At 36.4% G+C, this 17,273-nt stretch overlaps 1 protein-coding gene across 1 annotated transcript; it reads left to right on the forward strand.

Moving 5' to 3' along the window:
• Positions 1 to 5,859: 5,859 nt before the first annotated feature.
• LOC146005255 (U3 small nucleolar ribonucleoprotein IMP3) lies at positions 5,860 to 16,722 on the forward strand. The gene is made up of 5 exons (XM_083144353.1): positions 5,860 to 6,109; positions 7,347 to 7,454; positions 11,237 to 11,443; positions 12,874 to 12,946; positions 16,505 to 16,722. The coding sequence occupies exons 1-5, from the start codon at positions 5,973 to 5,975 to the stop codon at positions 16,523 to 16,525; spliced, it is 546 nt and encodes a 181-aa protein (XP_083000479.1). The 5' UTR covers positions 5,860 to 5,972; the 3' UTR covers positions 16,526 to 16,722.
• Positions 16,723 to 17,273: the final 551 nt, after the last annotated feature.

Consider the following 17,273-nt stretch of genomic DNA (forward strand, 5'->3'; position numbering starts at 1 on the left):
AGGGGGTAACCCGCTCAAATGTTAAGATGAGGACAAATTGAAGTGGGGATCTGACCCCTGTGTCCCCCTCCGATTTCCATGAAACTTGGCAGGTGTATAGAGGGGCCCAAAGGAAGAAATACGTGTTTTTGTTTTAACTAAAAAAAACTGTTTTAGGGGGCAACCCCCCCCTCAAATGTCAAAATGAGGACAAATTGAAGTGGGCATTTGACCCCTGTGTTCCCCTCTGATTTTCATGAAATTTGGCAGGTGTATAGAGGAACCCTATGCCCCCTGTTTCTTCCTATGCCATATTTACGTGGTTTCGGGGTCAGATCCCCACTTCAATTTCTTCTCATCTTGAGATTTGAGCGTGGGAGGTTGCCCCCTAAAACCGTTTTTTAGCTGAAACACAAAAACATGTACTTGTTCCTTTGGGGCCCTCTATAAACCTGCCAAATTTCATGGAAATCGGAGTGGGACACAGGGGTGAGATCCCCGCGTCAATTTGTCTTCATCTTGACCAGTGGCGTCTCCTGACCCTGAAATTAAGGCGTTGGCAAAGAAGGAATACTAACCCCTCCCCCTCTCATTTCTGTGAACCAATATTACAAATTTTCTCCGTACCTTTTTGGTGTAAATTTATAAATATTTAGAAAAAACATTAAATTACATAAATTAATTTAAATGAAGTAAATACTTCATTTAAAATTTAATATATTTGAAGGGTAAGGAGAAGCAAGGACTGTTTAAACGAGAAAATTAATGTTCAATACTACGCCATACAATTAATTTTTAAAGCACGAGTTCGCAACCAGAGGGATGGGTGGAACTCCCATCACCCCTACAAAAAACACCGTGGACATAAGAATGACCCGTTCATTGAAAAACCGGTAAAATGCACATGCACATTCCCGGTTTTTCCCCTTACCCTTCATTTATCCTTCCAAAAAGTAAATTTTGAAAATTCAACTGCTCGTTTCTTACAGTTACTTGAATTCCAGCTCTACGTATTCTTCTATCTTTAGAGAGAAATGCGCTGATCATCGTCTCATAAAATTTGGATTTATCCCCTTCTCGCAGCTTAGAATGTAATTCTTTCTCGATGGAGATAAGACTTAAATTCGTCATCCGGTTCCGAGTTTGAGTAGATCGACAGAATGTGTGGATCCTCTTCAGTGATGAGAACGATCTCTCGACAGATGACGTCGTGGAAGTAATTGTTGCGATCAACACTGCTAATTTATATATTTCCGTAAACCCACCCACTAGTTTCGTGTCCAGTAGATAATTTACAATCTCAATTGGTGTTTTCTCTGATCCTTCAGTGGAAGCATACCAAACATAAAGTTCATTCTGCAGTTTGGTTCAATTAAACAGACTGCCATAAATTTCCTACAATTTATGTACGAGATGGTGAGGAAAGTTTTCTCTTTTATTCAAATTAGTAAATCAAAATATTGAAATTTTTCAAATGATGCGAATCTAATTGTTATCTGGTTGCTGATATTATCAATGATTTCAAAGTAAAGCCTTCGGCAGTGGTCTTTCTGTGATTCGTTGTTCAGTCGCTTCCTTTTCATTTCAACATCCTCTTCCTCTTCTACTGCACCAGTTATAGAATTCCATAGTGTTTCGAAATTCTCACTTTCCATTTTCAGCTGTCGTTGAAATTCAGTTATTTTATTACTGCAATACAAAATATCAACATTAAAAAAAGGTAAAATTCCATCTGGCAGGAGCTAATAACGGGAGCTTTCTGGGCATGAAAGCAGAAAGTTCGTGTAACCTCTTTGGAGAATGAGAGAAAAACGTAGGCAGTGATTTAAGACCACAAAAGAACACCTTAAGCTCTTACGATTGTTACAGCACCAAGATCATGACATGAACATAACAATGCGTAAAAAAAGCTTTCGGATAATTTTCCAAAACTTTACTTTGAAGGCCATTCAAATGACCACTCATTACAGAATGTCCATCGTATGTCTGGGCAATTAATTTATCCCCACACTTATATTTATCCATTATTTCAGTCACGTATCTAAAAAGAGCTCCTGCAGTTTTATCGGCGCTCATGTCATGAAATCCAAGAAATCTTTCAATGACTTTTTTCTGTGAGGCCGAAAAAAAAACACTGTTGACACCTGAGATTTTTTGCTAATGTCTGATGTTTCGCCGACCATGGTAGCCACAAAGTATGTGTTTTGAAATTCATTTATAGATTTCATCTCTCAGAACATCCGAAATTTAATTTATTAAATCATTTTGAATGCCTTCCGAAGTACCGCGAAAAACTGTAGAATTTAATAAATATTCTTTTAATGAGGGATTAAACTCGGCATTTGCAATAAGGAATTGCATGTAATTGCCCTTATTTAGAGATGCTGCATTTTCCTCATGGACTCGGAATGGCAGTTCTTGCTTTGCTAATAGCAGACGGCGTTAATCAACCTCTTTAATATTTCTCTGTTCATTTTTACTTTTTCATTGTGTAACTCTATTTCAGCTTTTCGTTGAGTATCCAAAAGAACGTCAATTCTAGTAGGGGTGACAACAAAATTACTAAATTTAAAGAAACTATAAAGATGCAATTCAGACTCGCTGTGTTTTCTCACTGCAGTATTGAGATATGATTCAAATCCGCATACCCTTGATAATTCCCAACACCTTTTTTAGTCTGGAATAATAAACATGTCCAACAGTAAAATTTATTCACCACATCACACCCGCAAAGCCAGTCTGAAGTTTCATAAGAGTTCTTTTCGAAAATGTCTCTCAAAACCTTTTCCAGCACCACTTTTTCCTTTAATACATGTTGACATCGTGAGATTCGGACATGGTCGACCATTGTCAATCACTTGTTTCTTCTCTGAATACGAAAGCGAAGAAAATGAATTATTTAAATACTTTTGCACAACCGTTTCACTATTCTCCATCTTAAAATAATCACATCACTTCACACCACACGTTTAAAAAATAATGCACAACAATCACGAGCAAAACAACGCGGGGCGAATGAAAGCCAAATCGTTGGGAACAAATACAACGCCTTGAGAAGGTAACCATGCTGGCGGGTGGCAGGGTGCACATGCGCGGTCATCCTATGTTTTGGCAGTGGTAAGACGTTGTATGTCCTGGCAGTGCGGGACCCATCTGCCTGCCTGACAACCACTGCGCGCTGCGCCGCGTTCGAAATTTACCGGGCGCTCGAGACTGACAATTGAAGAAAAACGCTCAAAATCGTACAGATACTTTCTTCTTTATTTCATTTTCCTTTAGCCGTTGACACACGACTTACACACCCAGAGAAATCGCCACTGATCTTGAAATTTGATGGGGGTTGCCCCCTAAAACAGTTTTTTAGCCGAAACAAAAGAACACGTATTTATTTCTTTGGGCCCCTCTATACACCTGCAAAGTTTCATGGAAATCGGAGGGGGACACTTAGATAACCTCCCTTGTAAGTGTATTAATTATAAATCGCGCACACGCACTATATAGTGGACCTGCATATTTTAAATGCAAAAATCTCGGTGACGAGAATGTGCCTCAACACGAAATAAAAATGCAATTTTCATTCAATACACTAACAATGCTGACCAAAGCAAACTTCATTATATATAATGAATAACACTACACACGTAATCCTCTAACAGAGTTTTCTTCGGAATAAGATTCACAAGGCTTAATAGGATTATCATTCACTACAAAGCAATAGCTATACACTTTAGATAAACCTGAAATGAGGGGTTATAGTATTCACCATAAGAGAAATGCAGCAGGTAAAACGAAATACATATGTAAGGATGAGGTGTGTAAGTGTAAATTTCTATGTGAAAATTGACTGAGTGGTAGCACTAGACGCTTTTACGTCAGGGGTTCCAGGTTCGAATACCGGCCTGGACATTGTTGTTATTTTTGAATGTTCTATTTATCAAATGTTCACTCATCTTTATCGTCGCGATTGCCCAAAATTGGCAGAAAAGGGACGCTAAATAACAAAAATAAAATAAAAATATGTGAAAATTAAAAGGTGTATTAAGAGTGGATAGGTATAATATATTTCATGAACGATGTTCGATAGAATTTCTGTTAAGATGTCAAATCTGTAGCAAGCATATTGCGTAGTTGCTTGTAGGATTCACGATAAGCTTCTATCACATTTAATCTAAGCTCACACAAAGATAGCGAATGGGCGAGCCAGAGCAATGCAAAGCAAAGAAAGCACTTATTCATTGAGAGAAACAATGAATTTGAAGCATGGAAATTTCTCTAATGTCTTAGTTTGAACTCGAAAATAATAATTCTTATATGACGAATAGTATCATGTTGTAAGTCAGTGGGGATTTGAGGTGCTTCGCGTATTGTTGCTTTTCGAAATCATTCCCGTTGTTACCATTCTTGCTATAGGCAGCATTTTGCGATAAGTTCTTAACTAATTTGGGTTTTTGTTTCAAGTCAATTTTATGCACAGATAGGCTAATCGGAACTGGGCCTACAGTTTAAAGTGGAATCCAAACCCTTATGTGTCTCTACCGGGTATGGAATCCAGGGCCCCTTGATTGCAAGGCTTAACGTTATCACTACGTCATCGTGAAGGCCCTCCGTAATGGGTTATATCTGCATGGATTAATATAAGGCCGAGTCTGCTGCCACGCACGTGTCAGCAGTAAGAATAAGCGTCAAATTTGCTGCTGCCACGTAATTCGTCTGCTAAAAGGATGTTACAAATCTTAAGATCAGATGAAGACGAGAATGCAACTTTATGATTAGTGGGATTGAATGTACAGGTAATTTAAAACCTTTTTCTTTAGAAAGCATTTAGCGATATTATTTTAATGCTAACGGAACCTAACCTAACTACGAGAGCATTTAGGTTTATTAATAGAAGAATGCTAAGGGAGCTAATCTTAAAACATTTATGTGATAGTAATCGCTACAACTTCACAGTATGTGTTACAGACGTAATTGCATACATAGCATGATGAAATCACGATAAAACAAAGACAGAGTTTGCTGCCACGCGCATCTTTTTTGAGGTTCCAGCAGAAAAAGAACGTGGCAGCAGACACTACCTTAATATAAATTCATTTTAAAGATATCACACAGACTAGAAATTCTTTTTTTTGCGAAAATACGAGGAATACCTATCGCTTTTCTCTTGTTACTATTCATTAGAAAATAAGAATTATTTCATTTCACTCTCACGGTCTATCTTTGCTATTGATTGACGAAACAACAATGCTTCAAACTCAGAAGCCTGCACCGAAGGTTATATTTTTATTATTCCACGCCATTTTTCTACCAGTTTCCGTTAATTGCGATGATAAAAATTAAATATGTGATAGGTGGAGGTGGGATGAAGACCAGGTTTTAAACCCAGCTATTAGACTTTAAAGCGCGTTACGCTAACCAATTTGCCACGGGGTTGTCGTTCTCATGTATGTCAGTTCATCAATCAATCTATTCGTCATTCAAATTCCACAGGTAGTAAAGCAACGTAAAATAACGAAAACAGGAAACAATAACATATCCACTTATCATTACCCAGCAAAAAAACTGACATTCATTCATTGAAGAAAGAGGGAAGAAAATTGTCACTTTCACTGTTGGTACATCAAAATACCAACGTGGTCTCCCTTATCGCACAATACAAGGACAATTTTGCGTTTTGACGTCAAATGACAAGTATTTACGTTGTTAGGTTAGGCCTGTTAGGTTTCGTTTTCTTAGCATAAATACACTGTAAATGTATTATTTATGCTAAGAGAAGTAAATGTAACAACCCTAACGTAACAACTTAGGCATTTAGCGTAACAATGAAAGTATGCTCCTGTGACGTCAGAACGCAAGGTAGTCCTCGCGTTGTGCGATAATGGAGATCCTCCTAAGTAACGTGGGTCGTGAACAGGAGCAGAAACATTTGGAGCACATCAAAGCCGTAAATTATAATATTTTATTGTTGCTATTGTGTTTCAATAACATCAATTACAATGGTTCGAAAGCTCAAGTTCCATGAACAGAAGCTGCTGAAAAAAGTTGACTTTATATCATGGGAAGTTGACAACAATCTACGCGAAGTGCAAGTAATGAAAAGGTACTGCATCCAGAAGAGAGAAGATTACACGAAGTAAGTGCAATGAAGAAACGTTGTGTATTTGTTCATACGTTGTTTATTTTAAAATTATATTTGCTTGTAATAGTAACTCAGTTTAGTCCAAACCTCCTGGCGGACAATGATTTGTGTGATGGATGTACTGTACTTTTGTATTCTTAACTCTCAAAGGTAATCTTGCGATAAACATTGGTTTTCTTGAGAAATCGAGGGTGTCAGTTGCGATCACGGACCTACTTATTTTGCAAGTTCTACACGTGAGCGCCAAATTTTAACTGCAGATTCGTGATTAGGAGGCCTAAATTATTGACTATGCGAAATATGAAAGAAATTGGGGAAGTGTCCAATATTGTAAAATTACTCCAAGAATTGGTAGGCCTACTTACTTGACATTCTATTTGGGTAAAAATGTCATAGCCGGAAAATGGATTTCTTCAAATTTATAGGAGAAAGTACTTACGGAATTGAGTTTGTGTAATTTCGGATGGTCGTAGAAGTGTTTTCTCGCATTTTTCAATGTATTTGGCCGCTAAATCATGTATGTTTCTATAATAATGTTTGTCCGATGCACAAAAGCTGTTGCTTGCATTTCCATCCATGTACTTGAACCGGAAGTTGCGAGCATCTGATGACGTAATCCCCGGTAAGTGTTTCCAAACACACAGTTTTTTCACTATATTGCCCAACCTAAAGCAACCTAACCTAACCTTACCATGATGGTGCGTGGGGCTATTCGTGGATGGTTATACGATCCAGAATGGTTTTTGGGGCTATGCGGGAATTTTTCTGTTAAGAAGGTTGAAACACTACTTTGCCATTTGAACACAATGCTAGTCAAGATTTGCCTGCCATTTTTCATGTTCAGAAAGCGAGAAAAGAACGAACAATAATTACTCGATATGTCGACAATAGATTCAAATTTCGTTAAAAAAAGCTAAATCTCTTGTTAAACAATATTTCGCAATGCAGAATAGGTAAGTACGAATGTCAACAATTTCAGAATAAACGAGTTAAAGGCATTTCGCGGCTTTGATAGTTTTACCGCTATTTGTATTTCAGGACACAGAATGATTTCGTGTATCTCAAGATTTAATACCAATTTATAAATTACAGTTATCAAGGACGCAATCATGGATTATTTTTTTTTACATATTGAAAATTTGGTCAAGTCAGGGAATAGTAGTTGATTTAATCATGTACGTGTTCACATAGTAGTGATTGAAATAAACTAAAGCTGTATGTTTTGTTGCAGATATAATAAGTTATCACGCCATGTCCGGGAACTTGCAAATAAAATAAAGGAACTAGACCAGAAGGATCCATTCAGAACTGATGCAAGTGCACAGTTGCTAGAAAAGCTGTAAGTTTTAAAAATATTAATCAGCATTACAGGTGCTGATGTTAATAATAACAGTTTCAGTCATGATGTATGAAATGTATTGTAACTAACTGGATATTGTTTTCATAATTTTATTTGTTTGGTCTGTGCTGATGTCGATGTATCGATATTGGCTGATGCCAGTTGTAAGAAAATATTGGTTCCCGGTCCCGATACCTTCCCGGCATTTTGATCGTTTGTGGTGTCTGCAAAAATGTCATGCGACATTTTTAGAGTCTGGTAATTCCACAGTCACTTACGTTACATTCAGAGAAGATGAAATTATTTGAAATGTGATTCCACAATAATTTACTACTTTTACCACAGTTTAAAAATTTCCTTAGCTTAATTAAAATTATAATTCAACTTTCTCACTCAAATTTGATCAGTGTTATTCATTGTATAATGCAAAAAAAACAAACAAAAAAAAACAACGGTCACTTACGTTACACAAAATGTGACAGTAATATGTGAAAAGTAAACTTGCAATTTTATTCCTGTTCTGTTTTTACGATTTGAAAAATATAATTTTGTGTCAACTTAGATATAGTGTCTTGGAACTCAAAACCATTTTGAGGTATTAAATATACTCATGTGTAAAGAGAGAAAAAATAAATAATAGTCACTTACGTTACAGTAAATGGTCACTTACGTTACCAGTTCGAATTAGGATGAGGGTATTAGTGTGCAAAATAGGGACAAAATAAACAATATTTGAAAATATTTATTTAATATTAATATTTCAACTATCAACTATGGCATAATCATAGTTCAATTAAGTATAGACTTGCTGTCAAATATGAAATTAGTCATCAACCCCTTAGTGCAACGGACCTTTTGCAGCCCGGTGGTTGAAAACTACTGGCTCTAAAACTGAAGCAGAAACAAATAAGACTCCAACCCCTTCTTATTACAAGGGCACAGTATTACTTTATTCAACTCCAGAGGCCCATTCATGATTATAAAAGGAACCTTCTATCAAAACAATTTCATGATAATCGACTAAACTAAAAGTGTGACCTTATTTTTTTTAATATTAATTGAATTAAACCCTGTGTAGATGGCTCATTATATCATTTTAAACAGCCATTAATTTGTAAAACAATAGTCGCTTAAGTTGCAAAAGTACTTGTCACTTACGTTACACAAGTTCAGCTTACTGTTACAAGATATTAGTTGCTAGCAGTAAGCTGCTAATTTTTTTTTTCACACTCACTCACAGTCTACTAAAGATAATACATTTTTAGCTAAATATTTTCATTGCTATTATCAGGACAAAACTATCTCTTGTTTGATCATTTATGTTACAAGCTAGTCTACCTACAAAAACCTGCTAAATTAGATAACTTCCAATGAATATTATATTTAGCACATCACTAAATTTTGAAGCAAATTAGCCATTAATTAACTTTGTAAGAGTATTGGAATGGGTTTCAGTTCAGAGTGGTGTTGGCTCATCTCTAATATTTGATACTAGCTGATTGCTCAGGTATTTATTTATACCAATCTTCTATTAGACAGGAAAATAATGAATTCTAACTATAGTGTAAAATGAACTTGGGAGTTGAACGACATTGGGAGTGTCACTATTCATCTTAGTGACTCAGAAAACTATGGATTCCACATTAATATCGGTCGTTTTCGATAATTTTTACATGTCACCCCTTCCCACCCCCACCCCTAAGGGTGCCAGGGGTGTCTTACCCCTACCATATTTATTTCCAGATTGCAAGTGATATGTGAACCAAGTTTACTTGAAATTGCTCCAGGATTTCAATATCACACCTGTGTAGGCAACCAACTTCACTGTGCTATGAAGCAGGAAGCATAACTTGCAGGATATGAAACTAAAATGCCTCGCAACAGAATGGTATTTTATGTCCCCTTTCCACCCCTACCTCTAGGGGTGCCATGGGTGTCTTACCCCCACAGTATTTCTTTCCAGATTGCAAGTGATACGTGTACCAAGTTTGGTTGAAATTGCTCCAGGCGTTCAAGAGTTATGCCGGAACAAATACACACACACATACATCAATTTTTATATATATAGAAGATTGTGGTATGCTAAATAAAATGCATTAGGATTTCGTGATAGTAATTGTAATAATCCGTGGTGCAACAGCCTGTGGAGGCCAGGCCCTACCTACCGATTGCTGGCATCACTCCCACCTAATCCTACTCACTCACTCAGCCAAGGTGGTAAATCATCTAACCAGTTTTGGGGTGACATATGGTCAGCACCATTAACCCCCAGTCATTGTAAATTTGCATCACCGCGTTATGCTAGTAATTCATAGCTCCCCAATTTCCTTACGATTGTGGTTGGCCACTGGTCCCATACACAGGCCAAAATCTCAGGAGAAAAGTTGTTACACTTCCCCGTGGAGACTTGAACCTGCCCGTGCCCATAGTCAAATTCCCAAGCATGATGCTTTAGGCTGCACAGCCACGGTAGGGGACTCATTGTTAATTGTAATGCAAAATTCAAATACGAAATGTGCTTTATTTTTTTTGTTGCCAAAACAATGTATTACACTTTCATTTTGGTGATGGAACATGATTATCCTCCTATTGTTCCTAGAGAGAGATTTCTATTGACTGAAACCACTCTGCATCACATGAAGTAATGGAAGTATTTAAAATATGCAATGGATCATCGCAAAAGCTTAAGCTTGTATTCTGTATTGTTGACAAGAATGGTAACAACGGATGCATTGTCTGTTGTGAAGATTTAAAATAAACAGAGAGTACAGAATGCAGATGAATGGAAATTCTTTGGTATTTAACACAAGAAGGGAAAATGTAGTAATAGCATGAATATGGAATATGTGTTGGAAATGATATGTAAAAATTACTAAAATTTGTGCTTACATGGCACAATTTGCAAAGATAATACAAAATCACTTTGTTTTCAGTGTCCCATGAAGATACAGTGGACACCCTCTTAACTGGCCACCACGCGACTGGACCCTTGGCCAGATAACAAAATGGCTGGTTAAAATGAATTATGTAATGGAATACAGTAAACATCACATGATGAATTCGTAATGGATGCGGTAAACGCAGTTTAAAATTACTTATGTGAAATTTTGAAATGTCATATTTCCGCGTTGCACAATTTCTGCTTCTTGTTGTCATGTGGCGCTGCCTGGTGGTGATTGGGGGCCTGGGCCGTGCTGCACGGTGCGGTTCCTGTTTCCCATGTGGCTGGAGGGGAGTCCAGGAAGCAGAAAGCACAGCAGATGACGCAAACCAGGATACACATGCCAGTGCCACCGAATGGGAGAAATTGCAACTACCGCTGCCCAGGAACAAACAAAGCAGTGACGTGGTACCATCTCCGCTCCAGATGCTGTACCCTTAGTGAATGAAGAAAGAGGGCCTTCGAAATTAATAGGATTTAACCATTAAGTTGTGCAATGCGGAAATATGAAATTTCAAAATTTGACATAAGTAAATCACATGATGAGCAGAAAAAAGCACTGAAAACTACTGTATCACTGTACAGTAGGTATTTTTTATACTAAACAATTGTAGACTACATCTTTAAAAATACATATTTAAAGAAGACTGTACTGTATTGTAGAAAAGATCAATGTTTTTTTTTCACAGGTGAGCGGCCGCTTAAACTGAAGACCAGTTGAACCGAGGCCGGTTAAGAGAGCACCCACTGTATGTTGTTACATATAAATCCATTCCCTGTTGATTTTAAGCAAAAATGTCTTCCAACACAATGTAATAATATGTGTTCATTCTTTTTACAGACATGTAATGGGATTGATCCAAACAAAGTGGGACCTGGCATTGTGTGCCGAAGTCAGTGCATCAAGTTTTTGTCGTCGACGCCTCCCTGTCGTAATGTTTAAAAGCAAGATGGCCCCAACAGTAAAGATGGCCACGCAACTGATTGAACAGGGTCATGTGAGGGTCGGAACAGAGGTTGTTAAGGATCCAGCATTTCTAGTAACAAGGTGGGTGGTGATGATATTGAGTAGGTCCAAGACTTTGTTTTAGTATTGAAGACAAATAACTTCCACATATCTAAACGTATTGTGCTCTTATCTTTCGTTGGAGCAGTCCTAGCTTTGATTCTGGGACAAATTATGTATCAGTAAAATTTATGGTACTGATACTGATAAATGTACCATGGAGCTCCAAAATTATGGTGAACAATGCTTGTCTTGAATAGCAAATGCAATTTAACATTTAAAATGGTGGTAGCATGTTAAAGCACCCCAGAATGTGTCATTTTTCTTGTATGTATGTTTTGCTTGCATTGTAGAATTATTTCTTTGTAGTTTACAGTTCTTACAACCACATAACACTACACATGACAATGTAGTACCACTCCAGTACATTATTGTAACTGTAACATTAATCTAACTAAGATTAAATGTCTAGGAGCATGTGTTCTCCTGAAACGTTACATCAAACAGTGTGTTATATGCTTGCGAGATCTGTAAACTTACAAGAGAGATAACAAAATGTGTTGGAAATTTATTTTAAAACTGCCTGCAGACCTGGAAAAGTAAAGGAATTTGTTTTGCAAAAATAAATTATTATTTGTTATTTTAGCCCTTGCGAAAATGTACTCTCAGCACTTCTATAAATGTTTTATTCTCAAATAAGATTTATGTAATGTAATCAAATAATGGAAGTTATAAAGGTAGTAAATAAATAATTTTCAGAAATAATTAGGAGAATAGAACTACTACTGTGCATTTTTTAAAAAATTCATATAAATGTTTTCGTAGTCATACACAAGTACAATACAGCTGTTGGATTTCCACTAAATGTGCAAAATTATCCTGTTCTGTTCTGCAAACAAATGTTAGTTTGAACTGAAAATCGGCAAGTAATGTACATAATTAAGTAATGAATTAAACAGTGAATATTGCCTGCATTCTTCTTTTTTATTTTTGGTAATTAACATCTGTATTACTTTCTTCATCCACTTTTCATTGCATATTTGATAGTTGTGTACACCCCTGTCCACATAAAGTGGTGCATTTTATAGGTTTGAGCAGTACAAGCATGTGCCACTTTATGTGAACAGGAGTGTATAATAAATGTTAAGCAAGGTCTCACAAAAATTCTACAATTATGTCACTGCCATTAATTTGCTGTAGTCAATCACGTACAGTAGCGGAAACCCATTTCACAAGACTGCAAATTCTTTGTGGTGTAGTTTGCAGAAATTACTTATCTCCAGCAGGAAACATCACATTAATTTGATTGTCAAATATATAATTAAAAAAGAAGTACTCTCATAATCTACATTTTTTCAAAAGTTTGAATATTGAAAATCCATTTGCCTGTAATGCCTGTGTATTATTCATATTCTGCGTGTTTATGTTTTTGACCATTATCAAATTTTGATGTTCTTGTCGTCTTTCTCTAGAAATATGGAAGACTTCATTACATGGGTAGACTCATCAGCTATCAGGAAACATATTATGGAGTATAATGAAATGGTGAGATATTTATCAAATTTTTTCATATTTATATTTTTTTAAAACTCATAATTTTTAGGTGGCTAAGCTAATTTAAAGGATTGTAAAATTTATATTTTTAAGAGTTTATATATATATTTTTTAATTCAATGAATTTTGTTGCATCAACATTGCATACTGTTTTAGTGGCTGACCACGATGAGTGGTTCTGGGATCAAATCCCAGCTACAGTATGAGCTTTTCTTATTTTACCTAATCACCATTTGTGATCATTGTCAATATTAACCTGCAGTAGTATTGATATTAAATAGGCTAAAGTAAAATAAAATAAAATTAACATTCCATAAAAATATCATAACTGTAGTATGTTTTGATTTAGGAGTAAAGTAAATTTTTTTCACAACAATTTGGACTTCTTGCCTGATCTCTTTGTCAGGAGTATGGGTATCAGAAAAATTGTAAAAACAGGTGTACTTATTTCTCAAGTAACAAAAAGCAAATGAAATAATGAACAGTATCATCATTGTTCTTTGCTGTTTCTTGCCTCTGGCTGGGTCAGCATAGAAGTCAAGCCTCTCCATTTTCTTCTGGTCTTCCACCAGTCCTCTCTTTACAAGGTGTTCCAATCTTGTTCTCTTCCCCTAACATTCTCCACTATCTGCTCTTTCCACCGACACCTTGGTCTCCCCTTTTGCCTTACTTCCACTCCTTGTGCATTGTATGCTCTTCTTGGCAGTCTTCCTGCACCCATCCTCTTCATGTGTATGAACAATCGCATCTGTGCCTGATCTACCACCCCCCACTGTCTGTCTGATCTCCTCATTCCTTATTCTATTCCTTCTAGTCTTCCCCAATATGCTCCTTAAGAATTTCATCTCCACTGTCTGCATCTTTCTTTCGTCTCTCTCTGTCATTGTCTAAGTCTCTGCTCCATACATAATTGTTGGTATATAGTACGAGGCGTATTCGTAAAGTAAGTACCATTGGCAAATATTGCTTAGCTGCAGTCGCGACCGTGTGAGTTCTCACTGACGTCCTTCATCCCTTAGTAAGCCACAGGCAGTCGTGGGAGCAGGTCATGCTTTTTCTTCGTAGGTTTATGAAGGTTTGAAATGTTGAAGAAAATCAGTCGGCCCGCCGACTGTGAAGTCCAGTCTGTGTTTCGTTTTCTCAATGCAAGAAACGTGAAACCGGTAGACATCCACCGTCAACTGTGAGAGGTCTTTTTTTTATGTTTAAAGAAGGTCGTGAGACAGTTCACGATGAGCCAAGGAGCGGTCGGCCATCTGTTCTGACCGAGGATTTGGTGCATGCAGTCGACACAATAATTTCGTGAAAACAGACGCTTCACAATATCGTCGCTTTTCATGGAATTTCCACAAATTTCAAGAAAACAGTCCTCTACGAAATTGAGACAGATCGCCTGGAATCGAAAATTGTGGTCAGCGTTTCGATGAGGATGATGACGTCGAAGCAGGAGTGCATGGATGGCTTTCATCACAGGCGGGAACATTCTATGACGATGGGATACAAAAACTAGTGCCACGGTATGACAAATGTTTGAAAAATGGTGGAAACTGTAGAATGCAATTCAAATAAAAAAAGGTACAAAACTATTTTACTTTATTTCGTACACCCTTTCGGTACTTACTTTCCGAATATGCCTCATATGTGTTATACATTACCTTCCTGCATAATGAACGGTATAAAGGTTTTATTTGATGAAACATGGTGAAAACAGGACACTCCATCTTCCTGTTCATGATTGCACTCAAAATTGTTGCATCGTCCCGTAAAATCCTAGGAACAGCGCTAACTTGCATCAGTGGACAAAATATCCATTCTGAAATGGTGAACTTATACAGACAAGGAAGTAACTGCTACAAAAATAGATTTTGTTTTTAGGCCTCGTGCATATATGAAGTCACATCTATCATCTTTCAAGCCCATCATAGGCAACATTGATACCTGTTACATATTTTCTAATGCCATTACGAAATTAGCAATCATCATATGCTCTGGACTATTTTCAATGATTTTTATTTACCAAGATACTGTAGCAGTCTTTGCTGCAACATGTTCACTTATTTTTGTGGTATGTCAGTTAGATCACCTTGTATTGTTATATTACAATGCACTTGATGCATTGACGATACAAAGAACCGTGATGTAAATTAACAGGTAACGCATGTGATAAAGTAGGTGTCGTGAATGACATAGATATAGAAATGAAGTCAAATGAAAACGAACATTTCACACGACAACTAAACTAAAATATACGAGGGCTGAAACAAAAATAGTGGCAGCACTGTCGTCACACTGCATAGGAATAAGTGAGTTTATTCCTTGCAGCATTTGAGGGAAGGTATACTTCTTCAACTCAGCCAGTATCACAAGTGCAGGACATACAGACAGACAAGTACTAAGATGTTACATTGAGGTGGCTAGAGTACTGCATGGAACCACTTCACTCGCTCATACTTGTTCGTGTCTCCCACACTCGAGCGTTTATAATGGAATATCATTTTAATGTGACAATAGACACAATATGTAAAATATTCATCCTGGCAGTGTCGACCCACAATCATCTTTTTCATTTTCATATATCACTGTATTGGCAAGATAGACTAAACTACATTTTAACAAGGAGATAATGACTATGTTTACCTAATTTTCAATTTCACTGCATCTTTCACCTCACGATCCATATTTGAGGCTCACTACCACAGACAAATTATGGTTATACATATGCAGTGCAACCTCGATTTTACATTTTTCAGGGGACCAAGCTGAAAAGGCTTAAAATGTAGGAAAATGTAAAACCAAGGAAGATTCTATAACATTTTGGTCTGTTGGGAACATCAAGATTGGATGTATAATGCAGGAAAACGTAAAATCGGGGTTCCACTGTACTACTGAGCTTCAAACGTATACTGCTCATTTTTCCTGTTCAAGAGTTATTTGCTCGAGTGAAGTAGCTCTCGATTCGGTATGCTATCTATCATCATCTGTGCGAACTATTTGTTCTGTAACTCTCACTTGTTCACATGCAACATGGTGACAATGTTGCCACTACTTTCTTTCTAGTTCGATACCGGGTGGAGGCACATAGTGGTTTCGGATCCCACTTTAAACTGTAGGTCCAGTCCCGATTAGCCTTACTGTGCATAAAGTGGACTTAAAACACTATCTCAAACTTTCTTTCTAGCCCTCATATCCAGATCGTAGGTTACATATTTGTTTAGTGATTCTTTTGATGTACTATTTTCTTGTTTTCTTCAATATGACCTGTAACAGTCAACTTAGTGAGTGGAAAGTTAGAGTAATTGAATGGTTTTTGTGCTTGCCAGGATTAGAGATTGAAAAAACACAAATTTTTATTAAATATACTTTTTGATTGTAGATATTTAGTGTAATAATATTTTTATATTGTATTTTCAAGAATGTTGAATAAATTCCAGTGTAGAAAAAGTTATTTTAATTTCTTGAAAAATTGGAAAATTCAGGGGCAAAATTGTAAAATGAATGCAAAACATGTTTTTTCTTAAGTAATGTGTTTAATTATTTTTTTCATTGCAGCGTGACGACTTTGAAATGTGAACGAATTTTGATATACAGTGACTATTGTGAAAGTGATATTGCAGAGGTTTTTTTGTTAAGCGATATTAAGATATGTGAAGTTTGTGGATGACAATACAGACTTTATGTGAATCAGACATTGTATAATCCTTACACAAGTGCTTTGTTACACATATTTATAAAAGTTCTAAAAAGAGTAAATAAAGTGCATTTTAAATTTTCTTAAAAGTGTGGTTTCTGTTAATTTGTACATGAGTGCATGTTAGTGTATTTTATTCTTTATTGAAGTTACTTTTTCTTCTTTTGAAGGGGTTGTGCTAACAAGCAAAAGAAAAAACCTGAAAAGCATGAGATTTCCTGTTCTTCAACAGTAATTCACAGAAGTACTTGATTATGTTTGTCTTTTAATCAAAAATTAAAAATTATTATTTTGCCTCTTAAACATACAATAGTTATATTATAATCTTAGTGTAGTGTAACAAGGTGAAAAATAGAATTAAGAGGTGGAATGAATTAAATGCAGGAAAATCTTATAAAATGTTGCTTTATTGGGAACATGAGGATTGAATGTATAACACAGAAAAATGTAAAATCTGGGAACAATACCATCAATATCACATAACATTGTTTTACTAGTGATACAGGTGCAAAGAATGTAGTATGTTTAAACATTGAATTTGTGCCAACTTAATATCTTGGTTGACACAATTCTGTGGTGGCCAACAGTCAACATTATATTTTTCTTAACACTTAAGCCTCGGCTGGATGT

This window comes from Lepisma saccharinum, chromosome 23, assembly GCF_977018435.1.
Source record: "Lepisma saccharinum chromosome 23, izLepSacc3.1, whole genome shotgun sequence".
Classification (NCBI taxonomy): Eukaryota; Metazoa; Arthropoda; class Insecta; order Zygentoma; family Lepismatidae; genus Lepisma; species Lepisma saccharinum.

Bases quoted from the DNA above. Each gene is read 5' to 3' on its own strand.
- LOC146005255 (XM_083144353.1), top strand. From the start codon at position 5,973: ATGGTTCGAAAGCTCAAGTTCCATGAACAGAAGCTGCTGAAAAAAGTT. The intron at 6,110-7,346 runs GTAAGTGCAATG...GTTTTGTTGCAG, and splicing joins AAGAGAGAAGATTACACGAA to ATATAATAAGTTATCACGCC. The intron at 12,947-16,504 runs GTGAGATATTTA...TTTTCATTGCAG, and splicing joins TTATGGAGTATAATGAAATG to CGTGACGACTTTGAAATGTG.